This window comes from Pipistrellus hanaki (genome assembly GCF_964339955.1).
Source record: "Pipistrellus hanaki genome assembly, chromosome: 15".
Taxonomy (NCBI): Eukaryota; Metazoa; Chordata; class Mammalia; order Chiroptera; family Vespertilionidae; genus Pipistrellus; species Pipistrellus hanaki.
The window spans coordinates 45,989,678-46,012,525 of NC_140517.1; the positions used below are offsets into that span (position 1 = coordinate 45,989,678).

General features: G+C 56.3%; 1 protein-coding gene across 2 annotated transcripts in view; it reads left to right on the forward strand.

Annotated features, from left to right (window-relative positions):
* TRPM4 (transient receptor potential cation channel subfamily M member 4) overlaps nt 1-22,848 on the forward strand; it is a 36,311-nt gene that overhangs the window by 8,264 nt on the left and 5,199 nt on the right. The window contains exons 3-20 of one of the 2 annotated variants that reach the window (XM_084905806.1): nt 216-390; nt 682-862; nt 1,071-1,234; nt 1,580-1,763; nt 4,568-4,629; nt 4,772-4,963; nt 5,220-5,319; nt 8,771-8,883; nt 9,125-9,484; nt 9,902-10,036; nt 11,994-12,123; nt 12,294-12,439; nt 14,316-14,428; nt 14,777-14,854; nt 17,767-18,186; nt 20,824-20,956; nt 21,399-21,573; nt 22,398-22,575. In XM_084905806.1, coding sequence (XP_084761932.1) covers nt 216-390; nt 682-862; nt 1,071-1,234; nt 1,580-1,763; nt 4,568-4,629; nt 4,772-4,963; nt 5,220-5,319; nt 8,771-8,883; nt 9,125-9,484; nt 9,902-10,036; nt 11,994-12,123; nt 12,294-12,439; nt 14,316-14,428; nt 14,777-14,854; nt 17,767-18,186; nt 20,824-20,956; nt 21,399-21,573; nt 22,398-22,575 — 3,039 coding nt within the window. The remainder of the gene's footprint in view (nt 1-215; nt 391-681; nt 863-1,070; nt 1,235-1,579; nt 1,764-4,567; nt 4,630-4,771; nt 4,964-5,219; nt 5,320-8,770; nt 8,884-9,124; nt 9,485-9,901; nt 10,037-11,993; nt 12,124-12,293; nt 12,440-14,315; nt 14,429-14,776; nt 14,855-17,766; nt 18,187-20,823; nt 20,957-21,398; nt 21,574-22,397; nt 22,576-22,848) is intronic. The other variant, XM_084905807.1, reaches the window with a different exon arrangement.

A 22,848-nucleotide genomic window follows, 5' to 3' on the forward strand; every position in this document is an offset into this window, starting at 1 on the left:
GAGGGGCGGGGCAGCGGGACGGCCAGGAGGGGCGGGGCAGCGGGACGGCCCAGGGGGGCGGGGCAGCCGGACGGCCCAGGGGGGGCGGGGCAGGGCAGTGGGCGGCCCAGGAGGGGCGGGGCAGCGGGACGGCCAGGAGGGGCGGGGCGGGGCAGAGGGACGGGTATGCCCCTGGGGCTGGGTCGCCGTGGGGCTCACCCCCCTCCCGCCCCCAGAGGGACCCTGTGCCAGTGCGGGCGCCCCCGGAGCGCGCACCTGGCCGTGGCCGTGGAGGACGCGTTCGGGGCGGCCGTGGTGACCGAGTGGGACCGGGACCTGCACACCACGGAGAAGCCCACCGACGCCTTCGGGGACCTGGACTTCCTGGGCGCCGGCCGCAAGGCCAGCAACGTGAGGCCTGCGGGGCGGGGGGCGGCGGGTGGGGCTCGGGCTGAGAGCTGGGCCTGGGCGCCCGCTGAACACTGTCCCCGCCCCACCCGGGTGTCTGTGTCCCCCCTCTGGGTCTGTGTCCCCCCCGGGTGTCTCTGTCCCCCCCCCCGTGTGTCTGTGTCCCCCCCCCCCGTGTGTCTGTGTCCCCCCCCCCGGGTCTCTGTGTCCCCCCTCTGGGTATCTGTGACCCCCCCTCTCTGGTCTCCTCTCCTCCTGGTCTCAGTGCCCCGGGCCCCCTCCCTGTGCCCGCAGTTCCTCCGGCTCTCGGACCGCACGGACCCGGCCACGGTGTATAACCTGGTCACGCGCACCTGGGGCTTCCGGGCCCCGAACCTGGTGGTGTCGGTGCTGGGGGGCTCGGGGGGCCCCGTGCTCCAGACCTGGCTGCAGGACCTGCTGCGCAGCGGGCTGGTGCGGGCCGCGCAGAGCACAGGTGACCGGGCTGCCCTCGGGGTGTCCCCTCCTCCTCCGGGGTGCCCCCTCCTCCGGGGTGTCCCTCCTCCGGGGTGTCCCCTCCTCCGGGGTGTCCCTCCTCCTGGGTGCCCCCTCCTCCGGGGTGCGCTGTCCTGCGGGGTGTCCCCTCCTCCCGGGTGCGCTGTCCTGTCTCCGCCCGGTGTGTGGGCTCACCGCCCCCTCTGCAGGGGCCTGGATCGTCACCGGAGGGCTGCACACCGGCATCGGCCGGCACGTCGGCGTCGCCGTGCGGGACCACCAGACAGCCAGCACCGGCGGCACCAAGGTGGTGGCCATGGGCGTGGCCCCCTGGGGCGTTGTCCGCAACCGGGAGGCCCTCACCAACCCCAAGGTGGGACCGGGCTCCGGGAGGAGGGGCTGGGCCTGGGCCCTGGGTACAAGGGAGCAGGGGCTGGGGGCCTGGACCCCTGGGTCTGAGGGAGCAGGGGCTGGGGGCCTGGACCCCTGGGTCTGAGGGAGGAGGGGCTGGGGGAGGAGGGGCTGGGGGAGGAGGGGCTGGGGGGCTGGGTCTGAGGGAGGAGGGGCTGGGGGAGGAGGGGCTGGGGGAGGAGTGTCAGAGGGAGGAGGGGTTGAGGGAGGCGGGCTGGGGGAGGAGGAGGGGTTGGAGGAGAAGGGGTTCAGAGGGAGGAGACCCTGATGCAGAGCCCCCCCCCCCCCCCTCCCGGCCCTCCCCCAGGGCTCCTTCCCCGCCAGCTACCGGTGGCGCGGGGACCCCCAGGACGGGGTGCAGTTCCCCCTGGACTACAACTACTCGGCCTTCCTGCTGGTGGACGACGGCACGCACGGCCGCGTGGGCGGCGAGAACCGCTTCCGCCTGCGCTTCGAGTCCTACATCGCGCAGCAGAAGACGGGCCTGGGGGGTGAGCGCTCCGGGCACTCCGGCCCGGCGTCCGGCCGGCCATGCGTGGGGTGTGGGCAGGGAGGAGGCTTCTGTGGCCCAGCCTTCCCGCCATCTGCTGTGTTTTAAAAAAATCTTTATCTGAAATCGGAAATGCGCAGGAGGGACAGCTCACTGATATATATTTTTTAATTTTTAAAATTTTCTTTCTTTAATTTTAAAAAATATATTTTTATTGCCAAAACCGGTTTGGCTCAGTGGATAGAGCGTCAGCCTGAGGACTGAAAGGTCCCAGGTTCGATTCCGGTCAAGGGCATGTACCTTGGTTGAGGGCACATCCCCAGTAGGAGGTGTGCAGGAGGCAGCTGGTCGATGATTCTCTCTCATCAATGTTTCTAGCTCTCTCTCCCTCTCCCTTCCTCTCTGTTAAAAAAAAAAATCCATAAAATATATTTTTTTAAAAAGATTTATATTTTTTTATTGAGTTCAAACAGGAATGGAGAGGGAAAGAAAAAAAGGAACATCAGTGATGAGAGAGAATCATTGATTGGCTGCCTCCTGCACGCCCCACACTGGGGATCGAGCCTGCAACCCGGGCATGTGCCCTGACTGGAATCGAACCTGGGACCCTTCAGTCCTTAGGCTGACACTCTATCCAATGAGTCAAAGTGGTTAAGGCTAATCTTATTATTATTTTTTTAAAATATATTTTATTGGTTTTTCACAGAGAGGAAGAGAGAGGGGTAGAGAATTAGAAACGTCGATGAGAGAGAATCATCAATCAGCTGCCTATTGGGGATGTGCCCGCAACCAAGGTACATGCCCTTGACCGGAATCGAACCCGGGACCTTTCAATCCGCAGGCCGACGCTCTATCCACTGAGCCACACCGGTTTCAGCGCCAATCTTATTTTTGTAATGGCCATACAGAAAAGTTATTTTTTGGGGCGTGCAGTTCTATGATTATAGGTTCACTAGAGGCCCGATGCATGAAGCTTCGTGCCAGAATGGGCCTTCCTTCCCTTGGCTGCTGGCACCACCTTCGCTCTGGCCTGGAGCCACCTTTCCGCTTTCCCACGCTGCCCGGAGGCCCGGAGGCCCAGAGCGGCCTGGGGCAGTGTGGGACGCCTGAGTCATCGCCACGGTGATGACACAGGCATCCTGCCCCCAGCCGCTGGGTGCCTGCATATGCAAATTAACCTTCATCTTTGGTGGGTTAATTTGCATACCCACTCCTGATTGGCTGGTGGGTGTCGTGAAGGTACGGTCAATTTGCATCTTGCTCTTTTATTAGTGTAGGTATGACCATTTCCACAATCAGGACACAGTATGGTTCTCCTACCTTGAAGGCATCCGTTTCTTTTGTACCCTAGCCCCCAGCAACCACTGATCTCTTCACCAGCACTCTCATTTTCTCTTTGCCAGAAGGCCATGTAAATGGAATAATAAAACACATAACCCTCTGAGACTGGCTTTTCACGCAACATAATATCTTATGGCAGTTTTAACGTGTGCCCTTTGGAACAAATCAGACCATTCCAGGGTATATAAAGAAACAGTTAATTATCTTCCCTACCTAGCTCCAGCCCCTCTATTGGGGTAATTAGTCTTACACAATTTAGACTTTATCCTTTTACACCTTTATCTCTGCTTATAAAGTTTTATACAGTTATATTCCACCTATATGGTGTTTCTTTCTTATGCTCTATATCTACATATTACACTTCCTTATGGCCATCCCTTTAGGTCCACAGCTTCTTCATCTTGCTTCCCCTTCTAATAAATAGTTGTATGATATCCCTTAATTATGGGCGTATCATCTGTTGTTTATGTTTCTGAGATGATGGAGACTTAATGCATTACCAGTGCTTGGTCTTAGAAGCAGTGCTGAATTACATACAGGTGTTTTAAGTTCTATCCAGTGGATTCCCCAAGCGATATTGCTAAGGGTGTATATTAATGGGCAGACTAGATATTTTTTCTAAAAACTTGTAGCAGTTTTCACTCCATCAGGAATGTGTGAGAATGTCCTTTTCCATTCAGTTTCAACCAGCTCTGGATACTCTTGCCTTAATTTTTTTTTTTTTTTTCCAGTTTGGTGGGTAAAAAGTAACACCTCACTTTTATTTATTTATTTTTTATTTTTAAAAAAATATATATTTTATTGATTTTTTACAGAGAGGAGGAGAGAGGGATAGAGAGCTAGAAACGTCGATGAGAGAGAATCATCGACCAGCTGCCTCTTGCACACCCCCTACCTGGGATGTGCCCGCAACCAAGGTACATGCCCCTGACTGGAATCGAACCCGGGACCTTTCCGTCTGCAGGCCGACGCTCTACCACTGAGCCAAACCGGTTTCGGCTAACACCTCACTTTTAATTTGATTGTTTAATTAATCTAATAACGTGAAGAGATATAAGCATATTTTGTTGGCCCATCGGATATCCTCAGTTATGAGTTGCCTATCTTGCATGACTTTAATATATGGCTTTGGTCTATATCTTTATTATGTTTGGATAGTCTGTTCTCTTCCTTATTTCCTTTATTTTCTGTTTGAACCTTCATCTTCTCCTGGCTCCTGGGGGGCTCAGCAACCACAGACTCCAGGCCCCCAGCCCCTCCCTCCTTGGGAAGCTGAGCATCATTATCTTCAAAACCTGGCCCCTCCCAACGCGCTCAAAGACAGGACAGTTCCCATGAGCCTCGGACGGAGGATCAGGCAGATGCCGACCTTTGCCCCAGGGACTCCGGGCACATGTGGTTCTCCACCAGCCCTGGCAAAGGCTGACGGAGGTGACCACAGCCCTGGCTCTCTGCCCTCCCCAGGGACTGGCATCGACATCCCCGTCCTCCTCCTCCTGATTGATGGGAACCAGGAGATGTTGAAGGTACAGCCGAGGGCCCAGACACCTGGGTCTAAGGGGCTGGGGGCGCGGGCCCTGGGTTTCAGGGGCGGAGGGAGCGGGGGACCTGTACTTCAGGGGGGGTGACTCCCTTCCCTCTCTGACCTACCCCCCCTCTATCTTGTAGCGGATAGAGAACGCCACCCAGGCTCAGCTGCCCTGCCTCCTGGTGGCGGGGTCTGGGGGCGCTGCGGACTGCCTGGCCGAGATCCTGGAGGACTCTCTGGCTCCGGGGAGCGGCGGGGGCCGGCGAGGGGATGCGCGAGACCGGATCCGGCGTTTCTTCCCCAAAGGGGACCCCGACGTCCTGCAGGCCCAGGTATGACACTGAGGGCCCGGCTCTGGCTCCTGAGGTGGGCGGGAGCTGGGGACCTGGGCTCTGGGGACTGGAGAGAAGAGGTGCTTGCTGAGGGCTTGGAGTCTTGGGTCCGAGGGAAGAGGGTGATAGGGACCCAGACTGGCACCCAGGATCCCGGGTCCCGAAGGCCTCCGGTGCCTCTGCGGCCAGGGCCCCGGGGTGGGGGGCGGGGGGGCCCCCCGGGGATGGGCTAGCGATGCGGGATGTGGTTCCGCAGGTGGAGCGGATCATGACCCGGAAGGAGTTGCTGACAGTCTACTCGTCGGAGGACGGCCCCGAGGAGTTCGAGACCATCGTTCTGAGGGCTCTCGTCAAGGGTGAGACCTGGACCCCCAAATTCTCCCAACCTGCTCAGCTCAACTTTGGACAGTTTTTTTCTGGCCTGACAGTTTGCTCATTTTCTCTCATCTAAGGCCGTGCCCCCTTCACCTCTTTCTTTCCATCATTCCGCTTGGCACTGTTTCTTGAGGCTTTGCATGATGCTTTTGAACCATTTCCCAATATACTTTCTTTATATTCCAACACCTATTTCTTCCTGTTGGATCCACTTATCCAGCCTTTCATCCTTTATCCACCCATCCACTCTTTCATCCATTCATCCAAACACTAAATTTTCCATCTAACACTTATTCCATTCATTCTTCATCCATCCATCCACCCACACATCCATTCACCCATACATCCATGCATCAATTCACCTATCCATCCATCCATCCATCCATCCATACATACATACCTACATCCACTCATCCATCTGTCCATCCATCCATCCATCCATCCACTCATTCATCCATCCATCCACCCATCCATCTATCCATCCACCCATCCATCTATCCACTCATCCATCCATCCACTCATCCATCCATCCAGACATTAAATTTCCCATCTACTACTTATTCAATTCATTCTCCATCCATCCATCCATCCACTTCCTCTTCTGCGTGCCTCCAGTGTGTTTCAAGCACTGCAGGGTGGGGAGTCAGAGATGAACCAGAGCACTCACTGCCTCCCAGTGAGGACTCCTGACATCTCACTGGAGGAATGAAGGAAGAAAACCAAGGTCAGGAGCATGACGGCACCCAGCGGGAGCCGAGGACAGGGCTAGTGTGTTCATTCGACAAGCATCGTCCTGGGCTCCAGAGGTTAAAGCAGACCCACATCCTGCTCTCACCAACCCCTGATCCTCCCAGGGGTGTTTGGATGCAACCTTAAATAAAGCTTAGGACAAAAGCTGGGGAGGACCCGCCGTAGTAAGGGGCGAAAATCCGAAGGGGAATGGTATTTAGATCGGGCCTTGAAGACCCAGTGGGGCTGGGACTCAGGAAGAGGAGGAGACGGGATAAGTCAGTGGGGGCGGGGTTTCCCAGGGTTCCGTGGGGACGTGGGTGGGGGAGGTATTTGTGGAGTTAGAGAGTTTTACAGGGAAAACACCTCAGGTAAAAGCTCCTAAGCGGCATAGCATCCCTTTACAAGGCCCAGGCCCCACCCCAGCTGTATCCGCCATGTCCTGCGGCGGCAGAGAGAACAGTCACGCCTGATTTCGGAGTCAGATGAAGCCGGGTGCTCCCCGCGGGGCCCCTTCCTGGCCGTGTGGCCTCGAGAAAGAGACTCCCTCTCCGGTCTTCGTTTCTCTCTCTGAAACGTGGAGATGATACCTCGCGGGAGAGTTGTGAGCTCAGAGGCAGCTTATGGGGGGGGGGGGGTCCCCCATACACGAGAGGTCTTCGTGGGACCCCCTTTCTCCCGGGGACTGGTCCTCACACAGAGGATGGCGGTGGGCAGGTCGGCCTCACTTTGGGGAAGTGAAGGCCCGAGCTTCTTGGGGGAGAACGGCAGCGCTGTGGGACGCGGTTTGGGGCGGGGTGGGGCGGGGCTTGCGCCCGCTGCCTGCCGGAGCGGGAGCATCAGATCGCACCGGGCCGGGCCGGGAAACCGGAGCCGGCGGGCCGGTGAGGCAGAGTGGAGTGGATGGGGTTTCACAAAGGAGGAAGGAAAGGAGGGGGAAGGGACGAAGGCTCCGTAAGAGTCTAGCACAGCGGTTCTCAACCTTCCTAATGCTGCGACCCTTTAATACTGTTTCTCATGGTGTGGTGACCCCCAACCACAAAATTACTTTCTTTAAAAAAAAAAAAGAAAAAGAAAAAGAAATATATATATATATATATATATATATATATATATATATATATATATTATTGATTTTTTACAGAGAGGAAGAGAGAGGGATAGGATAGAGAGTTAGAAACATCGATGAGAGAGAATCATCGATCAGCTGCCTCTTGCACACCCCCCACTGGGGATGTGCCCGCAACCAAGGTACATGCCCTTGACCGGAATCGAACCTGGGACCCTTCAGTCCGCAGCCCGACGCTCTACCCACTGGGCCAAACCGGTCAGGGCGAGTGTTCCCGTTTTATAGACGAGGAGACTGAGGCTCCGGGGCCCAGTGGCTAGCCTGCGGCCGGTCAGCGGGTGTGGGTGGAGCTGGGATGGGAACAGCCGCAGGGCGCTTTGCCCACCCCCTGCCCCCAGACCCTCTGGCCCCGCCGTGCCAATTGCTGGAACAACCAGGATGATGCAAAGGTTCTCCCTTTGCTCTGGCGATAAGTCTGGAGCAAATGGACAGAGAAGGGAAAAGTGAAAGATGAAGCAGAGGCCGGAGACCGGGGTGGCAGGACACAGGCTTTATTGGAGAGAAGAGTACCCCTGCCGCTGCTTCCAGAGAGAGAGAGAGAGAGAGAGAGAGAGAGAGAGAGAGAGAGAGGGAGAGAGAGAGGGCCGGGGTACATGCACCTTTAAGGAGAGGGGCCGGGGCTTAGGGCACTCAGCACACGCTGACTGGTGGTTTCCTGTAAGGCCTATGGTTAGGGACCTGGGGACTTAGGAATGGGGGTGTAGGGCATTTGGCAGGTGCTGATGGGTGGTTCGGTGCTCAGGAGTGTCTGCCTGCAGGTGGAGTTTACCTCCGTCCATCAGCTGGAGGAAGGGAGGGTCTATCAGAAGGAACTCCATGGCCGAGTGCCCGGAGGCCCAGCAGCATCTAGCCTCGGCTTCCCTTCCTGTCCTCGCTGGCGTGCACACGCTTCGCACGCATTCCGTGGCTGGATCCGTGCTTTCAGGGCCTCTCGGTCTTCCTCCAGGGTTTCCCAGAATCCCCAGACTATCCGCATTTCCCTCACCCCGTTTCCTGCTGCTGCCCCCTCTTTCCTCTTACGCACACTCCGCGTTTCAGGAAGTGAGAGTGACTTGCGTTTGCGATCAGACCCCGTGTTTTCCTGCACCCGGCCTTAGCTCAAGTTAAGGTGATCAGACGTCCTGATTTTTAACAAATTGTCCCGCCAAACCAGTTTCGGCTGCCCCTGAGTTGAAAGACCTTCTGCTTGACTTCTTGAAGGCCCCAGAATCTGCCAACAACACCGCTTTATATGGAATTTAAAAAAATATTTTTATTCCTTTTTTTTTTTTTTTAAGGGAGACAGAGAGAGGAAGGGAGAGGGATACAGAGACAGAAACATCCATGTGAGAGAAACATCAATCGGCTGCCTCCTGCACGCTCCCTCCTGGGGATCAAGCCCGACACCTGGGCATGCGCCCTGACCAGGAATTGAACCAGGGACCTCTTGGTTCATGGGTTGACGCTCAATCCCTGAGCCACATCACCTGGGCTTTATATGGAATTTAAATGTTGGCGTCTCCCAAGCAAAACAGACACTCACCCGATGTCCCCACCCTCCGCCTGACATTTCCCGCCCCGTCTCTCCCTTGCAGCCTGCGGGAGCTCCGAGGCCTCAGCCTACCTGGACGAGCTGCGCCTGGCTGTGGCTTGGAACCGCGTGGACATCGCCCAGAGCGAGCTGTTCCGGGGTGACATCCAGTGGCGGGTGAGGGGTTGGGACCCGGGCTGGGGATCCTGGCAGGGGGATGCCCTCTACTGCCTCCTTGACATTTGGCCTGTCCACCCATTTCTTACTGTCCAGTGTCCCCATCCCGTTCCCTCCCCGTCCATCCGTCCACCCCGCAATTCTGTCCCCGCATCTCTTGTCCTGAACCTCTGACCTCTGACCACACCTGGCCTCCTGTCTGTCCCTGCTCATCTCTCCCCCCGTTCACCCCCCCTGTCAGTCCGTCCACCTGGAGGCCTCCCTCATGGACGCCCTCCTGAACGACCGGCCGGAGTTCGTGCGCCTGCTCATCTCGCACGGCCTCAGCCTGGGCCACTTCCTGACGCCGGCGCGCCTGGCCCAGCTCTACGGCGCGGCGCCGCCCAGCTCGCTCATCCGCAGCCTCCTGGACCAGGCGTCCCCCGGCGCGGGCGCCAAAGGCCCCGCCCTGAAGCCCTCCGCCGAGCCCCGGCTCCCCGACGTGGGGCGGGTGCTGCGGCTGCTGCTGGGCGAGATGTGCGCGCCCAGGTACCGCGCCTGGGCCGCGGGGGACCCCCACCGCGACCACGGCTGCAGGGGCAGCGACGGCGGCCTGGAGAGCGTGAGCACCGGGGATGCTGCTGGGGAGACCCAGGAGGGCCTGGGGGCGGGGCTACACCGGGAAGGGGCGTGGTCAGACGATGGGGTGTGATACTACTGGCCAGGCCGGCGTTGGGGGCGTGGTCAGACGACGGGGTGTGATACTACTGGCTTGGGGCTTATGGGGGCGGGACCAGGCCGGCGTTGGGAGCGGGGCTACACCGGAAGGGGGCGTGGTCAGACGATGGGGTGTGATATTACTGGCCAGGCCGGCGTTGGGGGCGTGGTCAGACGGTGGTGTGGGATGCTACTGGCATGAGGCTGATGGGGCGGGGCCAGGCCGGTGTTGGGGGCGTGGTCATACGACGGTATGTGTTAACTACTTTGCGTGGGGCTGATGGGGGCGGGGCCACCCCTAACCACGCCCCCTCACCTGCAGGCCCAGCTGCTGTGCGTCAGGGCCCCCTCGGAGCTCATGCTGGACGCGGTGCTGGGGCAGACCCCCTGGAGCGACCTGTTTCTCTGGGCGCTGCTCCTGAACAGGGCGCAGATGGCCCTGTACTTCTGGGAGATAGTGAGTGCTGGCCTGTGGTCGCTGGTTCTGCTCCCCCGCATCCCTGTCCTTAGTGCTACCACACTCCAGTGTCCCCAGTGACCTCTGATGTCACCCTGACCCCCGCCACCCAGTCCTCTATTCCTGGTATTTCTGCTGCTTCCTTCTCCCGCGCCCCCATGGCATGCATTTCTTGTAACTGGCCTTTTCTGTTAACAATATACACTGAGGGGCCAGATTATTATGCGTTCAGAGATCATAATAATCTGGCCACTCATTGTTTATGGGGCCTTTCTCTTGTTCATACATACATGTGAACTAATCTCTTTCTTTCAAAATGTCTGAGCAAAGCCAATGGGCATCACTTAAACATTGGTACCTGCCCTTGACCGGGATAGAACCTGGGACCTTTTGGTCCAAAGGCCAAAGTTCTATCCACTGAGCCACACCAGTGAGGGCTGAAGTCCCTGTTCTGTTAGCTCAGAGGTCAACGAGAAATGACTTGATAGAGATTTTCTTAAATGCTTGGGGGGGAGAGAGGGGGGAGGCCAAGCTCTCCCAGCCTGCAGGGTCCCTCTGTGTGGGAGCTGTCTTTCCACACTAGGCAGACTGTTTACAACCCCGCTTTATCGGTCGCTTCCTGCTTTTGTGGCCTGAGGTCAGCCCAAAGTGAAAGTGCGGGGCTTTCTCCCGTGGCTTCTGAGCCAGCATCCAGTCTTGTTGATGCCAGCAGCCTCCCAGGCCCCTGGGTACACACAGGAGCTTTGCAAACCCTCAGGCCCCCGGACCTCCTCCCCAGCCACTTCCCTCCCGGCTGTTCCGTGTGTCTATTACTGCCCGGGCTGCAGTTCTTTGTCTTCCTTGTTCCTGAGTTGTAAGAGGACAGCTCTTTATTGTTAAACGCTTTCACACACCCCCTGGGAAGCCACATCTGTCCTGGGCAAGTTCAAGGACAGGGGAACACAGGCAAGCCCTCAGCGGTTTCTTCAGGGAGCCAGCGGCTAGGCCCACACACACAACCACAGTTACGTTAAGAGGAAGGTCTGAATTGCTCCTTCTGGTGCCCCAGACCCACACCTTTGGGCTGCCACTGAGCAGGGGAGTTGGCTGTGGTAAGCAGGTTAGCTAAAATGTCACAGTGCTCTTTTTATATATATATTAGAGGTTTGGTGCACGAATTTGTGCCCAGGTAGGGTCCAGCTGGCCTGCCCCAATCGGGGTAGGAAAGGCCAATCAGGGGCGGGGCCGGCCAGGGGAGGGGCCACAGGCTGTTGGCAGCCCACCTCAGCCCCTGGTCTAACTCCTGGTCGAACTCCTGGTGGAGGGGACAATTTGCATATTAGCCTTTTATTATATAGGATAGATTTCAGAGAGGAAGGGAGAGGGAGAGAGATAGAAGCATCCATGATGAGAGAGAATCATGGATCGGCTGCCTCCTACATGTCCCACACTGGGGTTGGAGCCTGCAACCCGGGCCTGTGCCCTGACCTGGAATCGAACCGTGCCCTCCTGGTTCACAGGTCGAAGCTCAACCACTCAACCACTGAGCCACGGGCTTCCTGAAATGCAATAGTTTCTTTCTTCATTAAGCATGTTCTTATTTGCAGTACGTTTCATATTAGATTCCAGAATTTAAAAAAAAAAGTTGATTCTGACAGTTTCTGCCAGCTTATTGGTTGCTTTTGTGGAGGGATGGCATCTTGAAGCTCTCTCCCTGGCATTTCGGTGACCTCTCCAACCGCTCCTTGGCCTGCCCTTCATCTCCGAGGTCATTCTGACCAGCCCAGCCCCTGGCCTCTGAACTCTGACCTCTGACCTTTTCACCTGGCGTCCAATGTCTTCTACACCCCTTTCTCCGCAGCCTCTGTTGACCCTGGCTAATGTCTGAACCCTGGCTTTGTCCCTTCCTGTGGTCACAGGCTTGCTGCCCCCGTCCTCACCCTCTGACCCCCTCCGCGACCTCTCCCTGTCTCCTCAGGGCTCCAACGCCGTGGCCTCGGCTCTGGGCGCCTGCCTGCTGCTCCGGGTGCTGGCGCGCATGGAGTCTGAGGCTGAGGAGACAGCTCGGAGGAAGGAGCTGGCCGCCAAGTTCGAGGGGCTCGGTGTTGGTGCGTGGGGCGAGGTCCCTGGGGGTCGGGGTGCGGGGCTGCCGATGTGGGTAGGTGTGTCTCCCCACTCCTCTCATACCCCGCCCCCTCCCTGCCAACCCCGTCCCCTCTCCCCTCACGTCCTCTCCTCACTCCTGTCTCCGCCCCTCCCTCCGTAACCCCGCTCCCAGACCTCTTCGGCGAGTGCCACCGCAGCAGCGAGGAACGGGCCGCCCACCTGCTGCTCCGGCGCTGCCCCTTCTGGGGGGACGCCACCTGCCTGCAGCTCGCCATGCAGGCCGACGCCCGCGCCTTCTTTGCCCAGGATGGGGTCCAGGTGAGCATCGGAGGGCGGCCCCCAACAGCCCGTGGCCCCTCCCCCGGCTGCCCCGCCCCCGATGGCCCTCCCCATCCCGACTGGGCAGGCCAGCTGGACCCTGCCTGTGCACAAATTCGTGCACCAGGCCTCTGGAGTGTGTGTGTGTGTGTGTGTGTGTGTGTGTGTATATATATATGTACATACACATATATGTACATATATATGTATATATATATGTGTGTGTGTGTATATGTACATACATATATATGTATGTGTGTGTGTGTGTGTGTGTATATATATATATATATATATATACACACACATACATTTAAAAAGAGCACTGTGACATTTTAAGTAGCCCACTTGCCATGGCCATGCAGGATCAGCCCTGCCATTGGGTCTCCCCCTAGAAACCTCCCCTCCCCCAGGGAGCCCCACCCTCTCCCAGGAAGGCTGCTTGTCCCACAGGAACCGCACCACCTGCCACAGGAGCGCCCCCCCCCCCCGCCCCCAGGGCACAGCCTCCCCCCCTCCCACAGTTCCCCTGGACACAGGAGTTCCTGTGAACCGCGGCAGGTCCCGCCCAGTTCTGGACTCAGCAATGGGAATGACCTCGCCGGTGGCCTAGTGTTTTGGACACAGACAGACTCTGGGTTAGGAATGCCTGCCCTCCCGGTGGGAATGCCCCTCTTTCCGGAAGCCCTGCTTGTTCCCGGAGTTGAACTCTCTCCGTGTCTTTAACCCAAGTCGGCCAGGGGCACTGAGAGTCCCACCCTCAAGACCCTGTGTTCTGCCTGCAGACAGGAAGTCCAGGTTATCTCAACAGGAAGTCCCGCCCCCAGCTGTGGGAATGATTTGATTGGCATTTCAAATAATTACCCAGAGTTCTTTGCTTCGAATAACGGTTAAACTCATGGGGTCTATTTTTTAAAAATGTTTTTATTGATTTTTTTTTTTAGAGAGAGAGAGAAATGCAGAGGGATAGGGAGACAGAAACGTCAATGATGAGAGCAAAACATCTCTTGGTTGCCTCCTGCAGGCACAACCCGGGCATGTGCTCTGGCCCAGAATTGAACCATGACCTCCTGGTTCATAAGCCCAGGCTCAGCCACTGAGCCATGCTGGCCTGGCTCATGGGGTCTATTTTGTGCCCTTATCTTACCCCCCCTGTGCTCTGTCTGTGAACAGGGAGGAAATATTAGTGCCTGTTTCCTGGGCTGTGGTGAGGGCTATGTGAGCTAATCTATGTAAAGTGCTTAGCCCAGTACCTGGTATGTCCTTCCTTTTTAATAAAACCGTAATATGCAAATCGAACCAATGACCGAACAACTGGTCGCTGTGATGTGCTCTCACTATCCCTGTGCTGTGAACTGCCCCCTGGAGGTCAGTGCGCGCCCACATGTGGAGTGTCACTCAGCAAGAAGCCGGGTTCGCGGCTGATGAGCACAGGGATGGTGGCGGGGCCTCTCTCACCTGTGCTGCAGGTCGGTGGTAAGGAGTGAGGGGTCCCGGACTTTAAGAGCCCCAGACTCCGAGAGGGATGTCTGGTTGCCGGCTTAGGCCTGATCCTGGTGGGGGGTAGGGGGGCGGGGAATGGGCCTAAGCCGGCAGGCGGACATCCCCCACGGGGTCCTGGACTGAGAGAGGGCGCAGACCACGCAGAGGGACCCCTCCCCGGTCACGATTTTCCTGCACCAGGCCTCTAGTTGTGCTAGTAACCATCAGCTGTTTAACCTTCTGGCTACCAGCTGAGGGAAGGCAGTCCAGGCCAGGCCCCGATCGTTGCGGTCCCCACATGAGCACTCGCTCTGGCTCTGGAGCTGTGGGCCAGTTCCTGCCTGGGGTCTCCGGGAAGGGCTGGGGAGACCCAGGCTTCAACCTTCCCGCCCCACAGTCTCTGCTGACACAGAAGTGGTGGGGGGAGATGGACAGCTCCACGCCCATCTGGGCCCTGGTCCTCGCCTTCTTCTGCCCCCCACTCATCTACACCAACCTCATCACCTTCAGGTCAGTCCCGGGCTTCGGCGGGTACCAGGGCGCTGCCCGTGGCTCCTCCTGCTCGGCTCTGTCCACCTTCAGTCCTCGCACTGCTTCCCCTGTTCCTCTCTGTCCCTCCCCGGGACTGGGGCACGTTCTGGGAGGTGGCCTTCGGGGGCAATGCTCTACCCGCAGGCATGTATCTCTATGGGCAGTTCTTCTGCCCGCAGGCATGACTCTGGGATGGCTCCCTTTAGGAGCGGGGAACTTCCCTGTCTCCCTGCCAAATCTCTGGGTAAAGAAGCTGCGTGTCTCCTGAGAATTCCTCTCCCCCTCCCCTCTCCCCCCATCCTCACCCTGTGCTTCTCTCCACGCCAGGAAGTCAGCGGAGGATTCCACACAGAAGGACCTGGGGTTTGACATGGACGGGAGCCTCAATGGGGAAGGGCCTGTCAGGTGAGCGGAGCACCAGCACCACACGAGGGGGGCGGCCTGGGCGGCTGCAGGAGCTCCGGGGACTGGGAGGAAGGCCAGAGCAGAGAAGTGGGGCTTCCGCAGGTACTGGTTTGACGCTGCCCCTGAAGACACTGAGGAAGTTTTCCAAATGCCGAGCTCAAGGCGTGGTCAAGGTTTGGTTCTGCCACCCAGGAGTTTGTCATTGGAAATAAGTCTGCTTCATGCTACATGGACTTCTGTCTTTTTTTTTTTTTAATATATTTTATTGATTTTTCACAGAGAGGAAGAGAGAGGGATAGAGAGTTAGAAACATCAATGAGAGAGAATCATCGATCAGCCGCCTCTTGCACACCCCCCACTGGGGATGTGCCTGCAACCAAGGTACATGCCCTTGACCGGAATCGAACCCGGGACCTTTCAGTCCGCAGGCCGATGCTCTATCCACTGAGCCAAACCGGTCCCGGCTGGACTTCTGTCTTGATGACGAAGGGTTCTCAGCAATCTGGAGAAAGGAGCGGATGCGTAGATTCAATAAGGAGTCCAGGGACGAAAGATAATTTTGAAAGGCATTGGGGGTTAGAGGAGCTTCAGCTACAGGAGCTAAAGACTACCCCCTGACTCAGGATCCCGTGCTTTTTATTAACACAATTTGTCCTAAGGCCAGGGGGAGGGAGATAATACATTCCCAAGGGTAGGGTTTACAGAAGCATTGTCGGATTCAAAAATAGCCTACAGCTGTTCAGGTGTTTGGCCAACAGGAGGCAATACCATGTAGATTAAGAAGCTCTGAGCTGTCTGTCAGCAGACAATCCTATTCAGGTTTGGGGTAGATGCTTTTTAGCTGTTCCAACAGGTAATTATATATATGTGGCTCAGCCCTTGTTGAGCCCCCCCAAGTTTCACCAACCTTTTGATGACACTCTTATAATTATGATCTGTTGGAATTGGTTTCCGGCAGATAAGCAAGTGGAATTGTATGGGTTTGGTTAATTTAGGGATACTTTGTCTATTTCCTTCCCCCCTCTCCCCCCTCGACTTCAGGGCCTTTGCTTTAAAAAAAGAAAGTTTATATTGATTTTAGAGAGAGAGGAAGGGAGAGGGGGAGAGAGAAACATCAATGTGAGAGAAAAACATTGATCGGTTGCTTTCTGTACACACCCCAACCAGAGACCGAACTGCTACCTGGTCATGTGCCCTGACTGGGAATCAAACCGGCTATCTTCCTGTGCTTGGGACAGCACTCAACCAGCTGAGCCACACTGGCCAGAGCCAGGGCCTTTGCTCTTCATCTCAGGCCTAAGCAAATGAAATCAGCTCACTTAATTTTCTCGACAGCCCGATGCAGTTGGGTCTATGATGGATCTCAGTTACAGATAAAGTCACTGAGGTCTTCATTCACCACGTGACCCAGATCACGTGGCTGGTCAGTGGTAGAGCTGGGATTTGAACCCAGATCTCCTTATGCATGGATCTGTGCTCTCGGCCACTGTGGGGAGCCACCTTCCCGGGGAGCTCTGTACAAGGACAGTCCCTGGCCCCCCTCCCAGGGGCCGTGGGGTGGGCCCGGGAAGCCGTGTGGGGCCCGGCTCTGAGTGGGTAGGGAGGGCGGGCTTTGGGGAGCATGCTGACCCACCACCACGCGGTCTCCGTACCGGGACCCCGCAGAGGGTGACCTGGGAAACACCCCTCCACCGGGGAGCCGGCCTCCTCTCTGCCTCTCACCCTCTTTACCTGCTACTGTTCTCCCCATGTAATCTCTCCGAACAGCTTTATGGAGACATGATCCGTTCCGTTCACCCCTGTATTGCCATTGTGATGTTACACCATTCAGTGGATAGACCACATTTATTTACCATTCATCAGTTGGTGACCATTTGGGTGTTTCTCCTTCTGGATTCTTATTTTCTGCTTGGTTTATAAAGAGAGAGTGCCTCACCAGACCAGTTCGTTTTTTCCTGCAAGCTACTAGAGGCCTGATGCAGGGAATTTGTGCAAGGGGCTCAGCCCCGCCCCTCCCCCCCCCTCCCCCCGCCACCGCAGGCTCGACTGAAAGGTCATTGGAAGGACATCTGGTCTAATTAGCATATTTTTATTATGTTTTTATTGATTTCAGAGAGAGGAAAGGAGAGAGAGAGAGAGAGCGAGAGACATCAATGAAGAAAGAGAGAACCATTGATCAGCTGCCTCCTGCACGCTCCCTACTGGGGATCAAGCCCACAGCCAGGGTATGTACCCTGACCAGGAATTGAACCATGACCTCTTGGTTCATAGGTTGATGCTCAACCACTAAGCCACACTGAACGTATTATTAGTATTCCTCATTTTGGCATTTCAGAATTTTGGGGTCAGACTTAAGAGTCAGGATGAAATTGAGACAGAGAATCCGAACTCAGGAGAGAAGGGTCAGGTCGTACACATGAGAGGGTCAAAGGTCACATTTGAGGGTCTAAGGTCAGACGGAGAAAGTCAGAGATCGTGATGGAGAAGGAGGGGCATTTGGACTGTAGACAACAGCCAGGGGTCATCTCAGGGGCCAGAAGGGTGGCGGTAAGAGGTGAAAGGTCAGCAGTCTTGATGGTAGGAGCTTTCAGAGGTCAGAGGTCACGAGTCAAGGAGATGGCAGAGGGACCGCAGACTTAGTTCCAGTTTGGCAGGGTCCGAAGTCACAACGGTGCAGGGGGTCACGTGAAAGGTTAGCGGTCTTGACCATGGTGAAGGTCAGGCTCAGAGGTCGGGTTCAGAGGTCAGGTTCAGAGGTCGGGTTCAGAGGTCAGGCTCAGAGGTCGGGTTCAGAGGTCAGGTTCAGAGGTCGGGTTCAGAGGTCGGGCTCAGAGGTCAGGTTCAGAGGTCAGGCTCAGAGGTCAGGTTCAGAGGTCAGGCTGAGCCCTCCCTTCTCTCCCCCCCCCCCCCAGGCCAGCAGCGTCCCCGGAGAAGGTGCCGCTGGGGGTGCTGACCGAGCCCGGCCGGAGGGGGTGCTCCCCGTGCCTGCGGCGCTGGCGGCAGTTCTGGGCGGCGCCGGTGACCGCCTTCCTGGGCAACGTGGTCAGCTACCTGCTCTTCCTCCTGCTCTTCGCCCGCGTGCTGCTCGTGGACTTCGGGCCCGCGGCGCCCGGCGGCCTGGAGCTGCTGCTCTACTTCTGGGTGTTCACGCTGCTCTGCGAGGAGTTCCGCCAGAGCCTGGGCGGCGGCTGGGGCAGCCTGGCCACCGGGGGCCCCGGGCCGGGCCACGGCCAGGCCCCGCTGCGCCGCCGGCTGCACCTCTACCTCATGGACACCTGGAACCAGTGCGACCTGGTGGCCCTCACCTGCTTCCTGCTGGGCGTGGGCTGCCGGTGAGCGCGGGCCTTCACCCCTGAGAGAGGGAGGGCAGGAGGGGAGGAGGGAGGGGGGAGGAGGGGGGAGGGAGAGGGAGGGGAGGAGGGAAGGGGGAGGAGGGGGGGAGGGGAGGAGGGAGGGGGAGGAGGAGGGAGGGGGGAGGAAGGAGGAAGGGGAGGAGGGAGGGAGGCAGGGGAGGAGAGAGGGGGGAGGAGGGAGGGGGGAGGAGGAGGGGGGGAGGGAGGAGGGAGGGGGGAGGGGGGAGAGAGATTTGTTGTCCCAATTATTTTATTATTATTATTTTTTTAAATTTATTTTATTGATTTTTTACAGAGAGGAAGGGAGAGGGATAGAGAGTTAGAAACATCACTGAGAGAGAAGCATCCATCAGCTGCCTCTTGCACACCCCCTACCGGGGATCGAGCCCACAACCTGGGCATGTGCCCTGACTGGGAATCGAACCTGGGACCCTTCAGTCCGCAGGCTGATGCTCTATCCACTGAGCCACACCAGTCAGAGCCATCGGTTACTTCGCATATGCGCCCTGACTGGGGATTGAACCCGCAACCTTGGTGTATCGGAATGAGGCTCTAACCAACTGAGCTCCGCAGCCAGGGCCGGTGCTTCTTTCATGCACAAACGGCACTCTATTTTATGTATTCCTCTGCGATCTTTCCTTTTCCTCTACAACGCACCCTGGTATTTCCCCATGTCCGTATTTGAAAATAGACGGTATTCTTTGAAAATGCTGCCTCGGGTTCTGGAAGGAGGGAATTGGTGGCTGAAGATCAGACAGGACAGACCTCTCCTGGCCAGAATGTAATGCGGAATGCGTTCTTTCCTAAGGCACCGAGACAAAAGCTCCGCGCTTTACGAGACAGAGATCAGGCCACAGTGTATCCACAAAGTCTCTTTCATGTTCTACTCCAGATAGTAATCTCTGGGCCCAGGACTCTGCTGATCGTGTTTCTTTTTCTTTCTTTAAAAAAAAAATATTTTATTGATTTTTTACAGAGAGGAAGGGAGAGGGATAGAGTTAGAAACATCAATGAGAGAGAAACATCCACCAGCTGCCTCCTGCACCCCCCACTGGGGATGTGCCTGCAACCAAGGTACATGTCCTTGACCAGAATCGAACCTGGGACCTTTCAGTCCACAGGCCGATGCTCTATCCACTGAGCCAAACGGGTTTCAGCCATTTATCTCTTGTATTTTGTATAAAATATCTTCTGAGCTGAAAGGAGTGAGGCCTTGTTCTCCCACGCTCTAGAAGTACCAGCGTATTTTAGACATTTTGCCAAGCTTAGCGTGTTTTAGGGGAGAGGATAAGAAATCCCAGGATCTCGGCTTACCCCGGGAAATTTCCAGGGAGCTCCAGAATTGCATGATGGATGGATCATCTTGTTTTACCAATCCCTTCCAGATGGACATTTGGTTTCTAAATTTTTATTATTCCAAAGTAATAGAAGTTTGCATGCCAGATCTAACTTTTGTAGGTTGAACTGTACATGTTCTTGATGTTGACAGATTTCACCCACAGTCAGGGTAAGAAATTGCCCTCAAGGATATGCTTGGCAAAATCTACAATAGTATTTTCAATCTTTAAAATTTTGTAGCTCTCAATTTAGCTTAGTCTTTCTTTCTTTCTTTCTGCCAAAAATGACCTCTCCTTTTTATATTTATGCATCCCTGACTACTAGTTAAGTTGGGCATTTTTTAATAACTAACGGTCATATGGACTTCTGTCGTTTATCTTTTTCTTAAATTTTTAATCCTCACCTGAGGATATTTTTTCCATTGGTTTATAGAGAGATGAAAGGGAGGAAGAACGAGAGAGAGAGAGAGAGAGAGAGAGAGAGAGAGAGAGAGAGAACATCGATGTGAGAGACACATTAACACACTGATTGGTTGCTACCGGGTCTTGGAACCTGCAACCAAGGTATGTGCCCTTGACTAGGAATCGAACTTGTGGCCCTTCAGTCCAAGGATCGACGCTCTAACCATTGAGCAAAACAGGCCAGGACTCAATTGTCTTTCCATAGCCTTTTCCTTCACTTAAAAATTTTATGTTCATTAATCTCTTGCATATATATATATATATATATATATATATATATATATATATATATATTTGGTAGGTGCTTTCCTTAAAGTCTGGATCCTAATCCTTGGTGGTTTTGCTCTGTACATCTTCTCAAACTCTGAAGCTTGTCTTTTTGCTTTACTATCTTAAGCATTCTTTTAGTCTGTGACTTTTCATTTGAAATAACCCGAGACTAACAAAAAATACTGCAGACACAGTACAGAGAATGCCCGTACACCTTTCACCCAGATCCTCAGAAATCTTGTTCAAATTACACCGACCGTCCACTGAGGTTCTTGTTCTGGCCAGGAGCCCAGCCACGACCCCACACTGCCCTTGGTTGTCCTGCCTTGAACTTGCTGTTGCAGGGACCTCCTAATTTTATTCAATGGATGCCAGTGCTGGCCCAGCCAGCGGGCACCGTGAAATCTGAGTGCACCGGGTGAATGGGACGTCGGGATCTCCCCCGCACCCTCCCAGCCTCATCTGAAGCCTGTGTGGGGAAGACCGCAGGTTTTCCTATGCGCCCTGTGACCCCTGAGTGACCCCTGCTCCGTCTACCACCCCCCAGGCTGACCCCGGGCCTGTATGACCTGGGCCGCACAGTCCTGTGCCTGGACTTCATGGTCTTCACGCTGCGCCTGCTGCACATCTTCACGGTCAATAAACAGCTGGGGCCCAAGATCGTCATCGTGAACAAGATGGTGAGGGGTGGGGCCTGGGTGTGGCCTGGTGGGCGGGGTCAGAGCTGGGGAGGGCAGAGCCAGAACCAGGGTGGGTGGGGTCAGAGCTGGAGTAGGCGGGGTCAGAGCTGGGGAGGGCGGGGCCATAATGCAGTGGGTGTGGCCAGAGCTGGGGAGGGCAGGGCCATAATGTGGTGGGGGTGACCAGAGCTGTGGAGGGCGGGGCCATAATGTGGTGGGGGTGGCCAGAGGTGGGGAGGGCGGGGCCTGAGCCATGGTGGGCGGGGTCAGAGCCAGGTTGGGAGGGGCCAGAGCCAGGGTGGGGAGGAGGCCAAAACCTGGTGGGCTGGGCCAGAGCTGGGAGGGTGGGGCCTGAGCCAGGAGGGCGGGGCCTGAGCCAGGGTGGGCGGGGTCAGAGCCAGGTGGGCGGGGCCAGGCTTAGTCTCATCCCCTTTCCCCGCAGATGAAGGACGTGTTCTTCTTCCTCTTCTTCCTCGGAGTGTGGCTGGTGGCCTACGGGGTGGCCACGGAGGGTCTCCTCAGGCCCAAGGACCAGGACCTCCCACAGATCCTGCGCCGCGTTTTCTACCGGCCCTACCTGCAGATCTTCGGGCAGGTCCCGCAGGAGGAGATGGACGGTAAGGGGGGTGGGCCTGGCACCCCGAGTCCCTTCCTCTATTCCCCATCCCTCCCTCTCTCTCTCTCTCTCTCTCTCTCTCTCTCTCTCTCTCTCTCTGTCTCTAAGCAGCACCCCTCCCCCATCCTTAGGGGACTCTGTCCTCCTCTCTCCGCATCTCTGCCCTCTGGCTCTAGGTCTCGGACCCTTGCTGTGTCTCTTTGGGTCTTGTCCCCCTTGCTTTCTGGGATTCTGTCTCCCCCATGACCCTCTAGATTAAAAAAAAAAACAACAATTTATTTCTGCCCTAACCGGTTTGGTTCAGTGGACAGAGCGCCGGCCTGTGGACTGGGAGGTCCCGGGTTCGATTCCCGTCAAGGGCATGTACCTTGGTTGCGGGCACATCCCCAGTAGGGGGTGTGCAGGAGGCAGCTGATCGATGTTTCTCTCTCTTTGATATTCCCAACTCTCTATCCCTTTCCCTTCCTCTCTGTAAAAAATCAATAAAATCTATATATTTTTTTTAAAAAAATTGATTTTAGAGAGGAAAGGAGAAAAATAAATAAGTAAATAAACGAACAGAGAGGATGGGAGAGGGAGAGAGATAGAAACATCAGCGATGAGAGAGAATCGTCGATGGGCTGCCTCCTGCACACACACACACACACACACACACACACCCCGTGGATCAGGCCTGAAGGCCGGGCGCGGGCCTGACCGGGGATGGAGCCGTGACCTCCCGTTGATAAGTGGATGCTCCTCCCCTGAGCCCGGCCGGCCGGGGCCCTCGGCTTCTGCTTGGTCCGGCCTCTGTCTCTCCGCCCCACTGGGTGTCTCCCTTCGCAGTGGCCCTCATGGAGCTCGCCAACTGCTCCTCGGAGGCGGGCCAGTGGGCGCGCCCAGGGGGGCGCCAGGCCGGCTCCTGCGTCTCCCTCTACGCCAACTGGCTGGTGGTGCTGCTCCTCGTCATCTTCCTGCTGGTGGCCAACATCCTGCTGGTCAACCTGCTCATCGCCATGTTCAGGTGAGGCGCCCGGCGGCTCTGACCGAGGTCCCCCGCCATGACCTTGACCCCAGCATGACCTTTGACCCCAGCATGACTGATTCTTGATCCCAGCCTAATCAACTTACCTTTTAGTCTCTACATCCTAATTCACATCGAATGCTACCCTGTCCCCAGACCCGGGCAGACTCCGCTTCTGACCTGCACTGTGAACTCTGATCCTTTCGCTGAGCCCAGGCTGAAGGTTTCAAAAAAATTTTTTATTGTGGCAAAATATATACATATAACATGAAA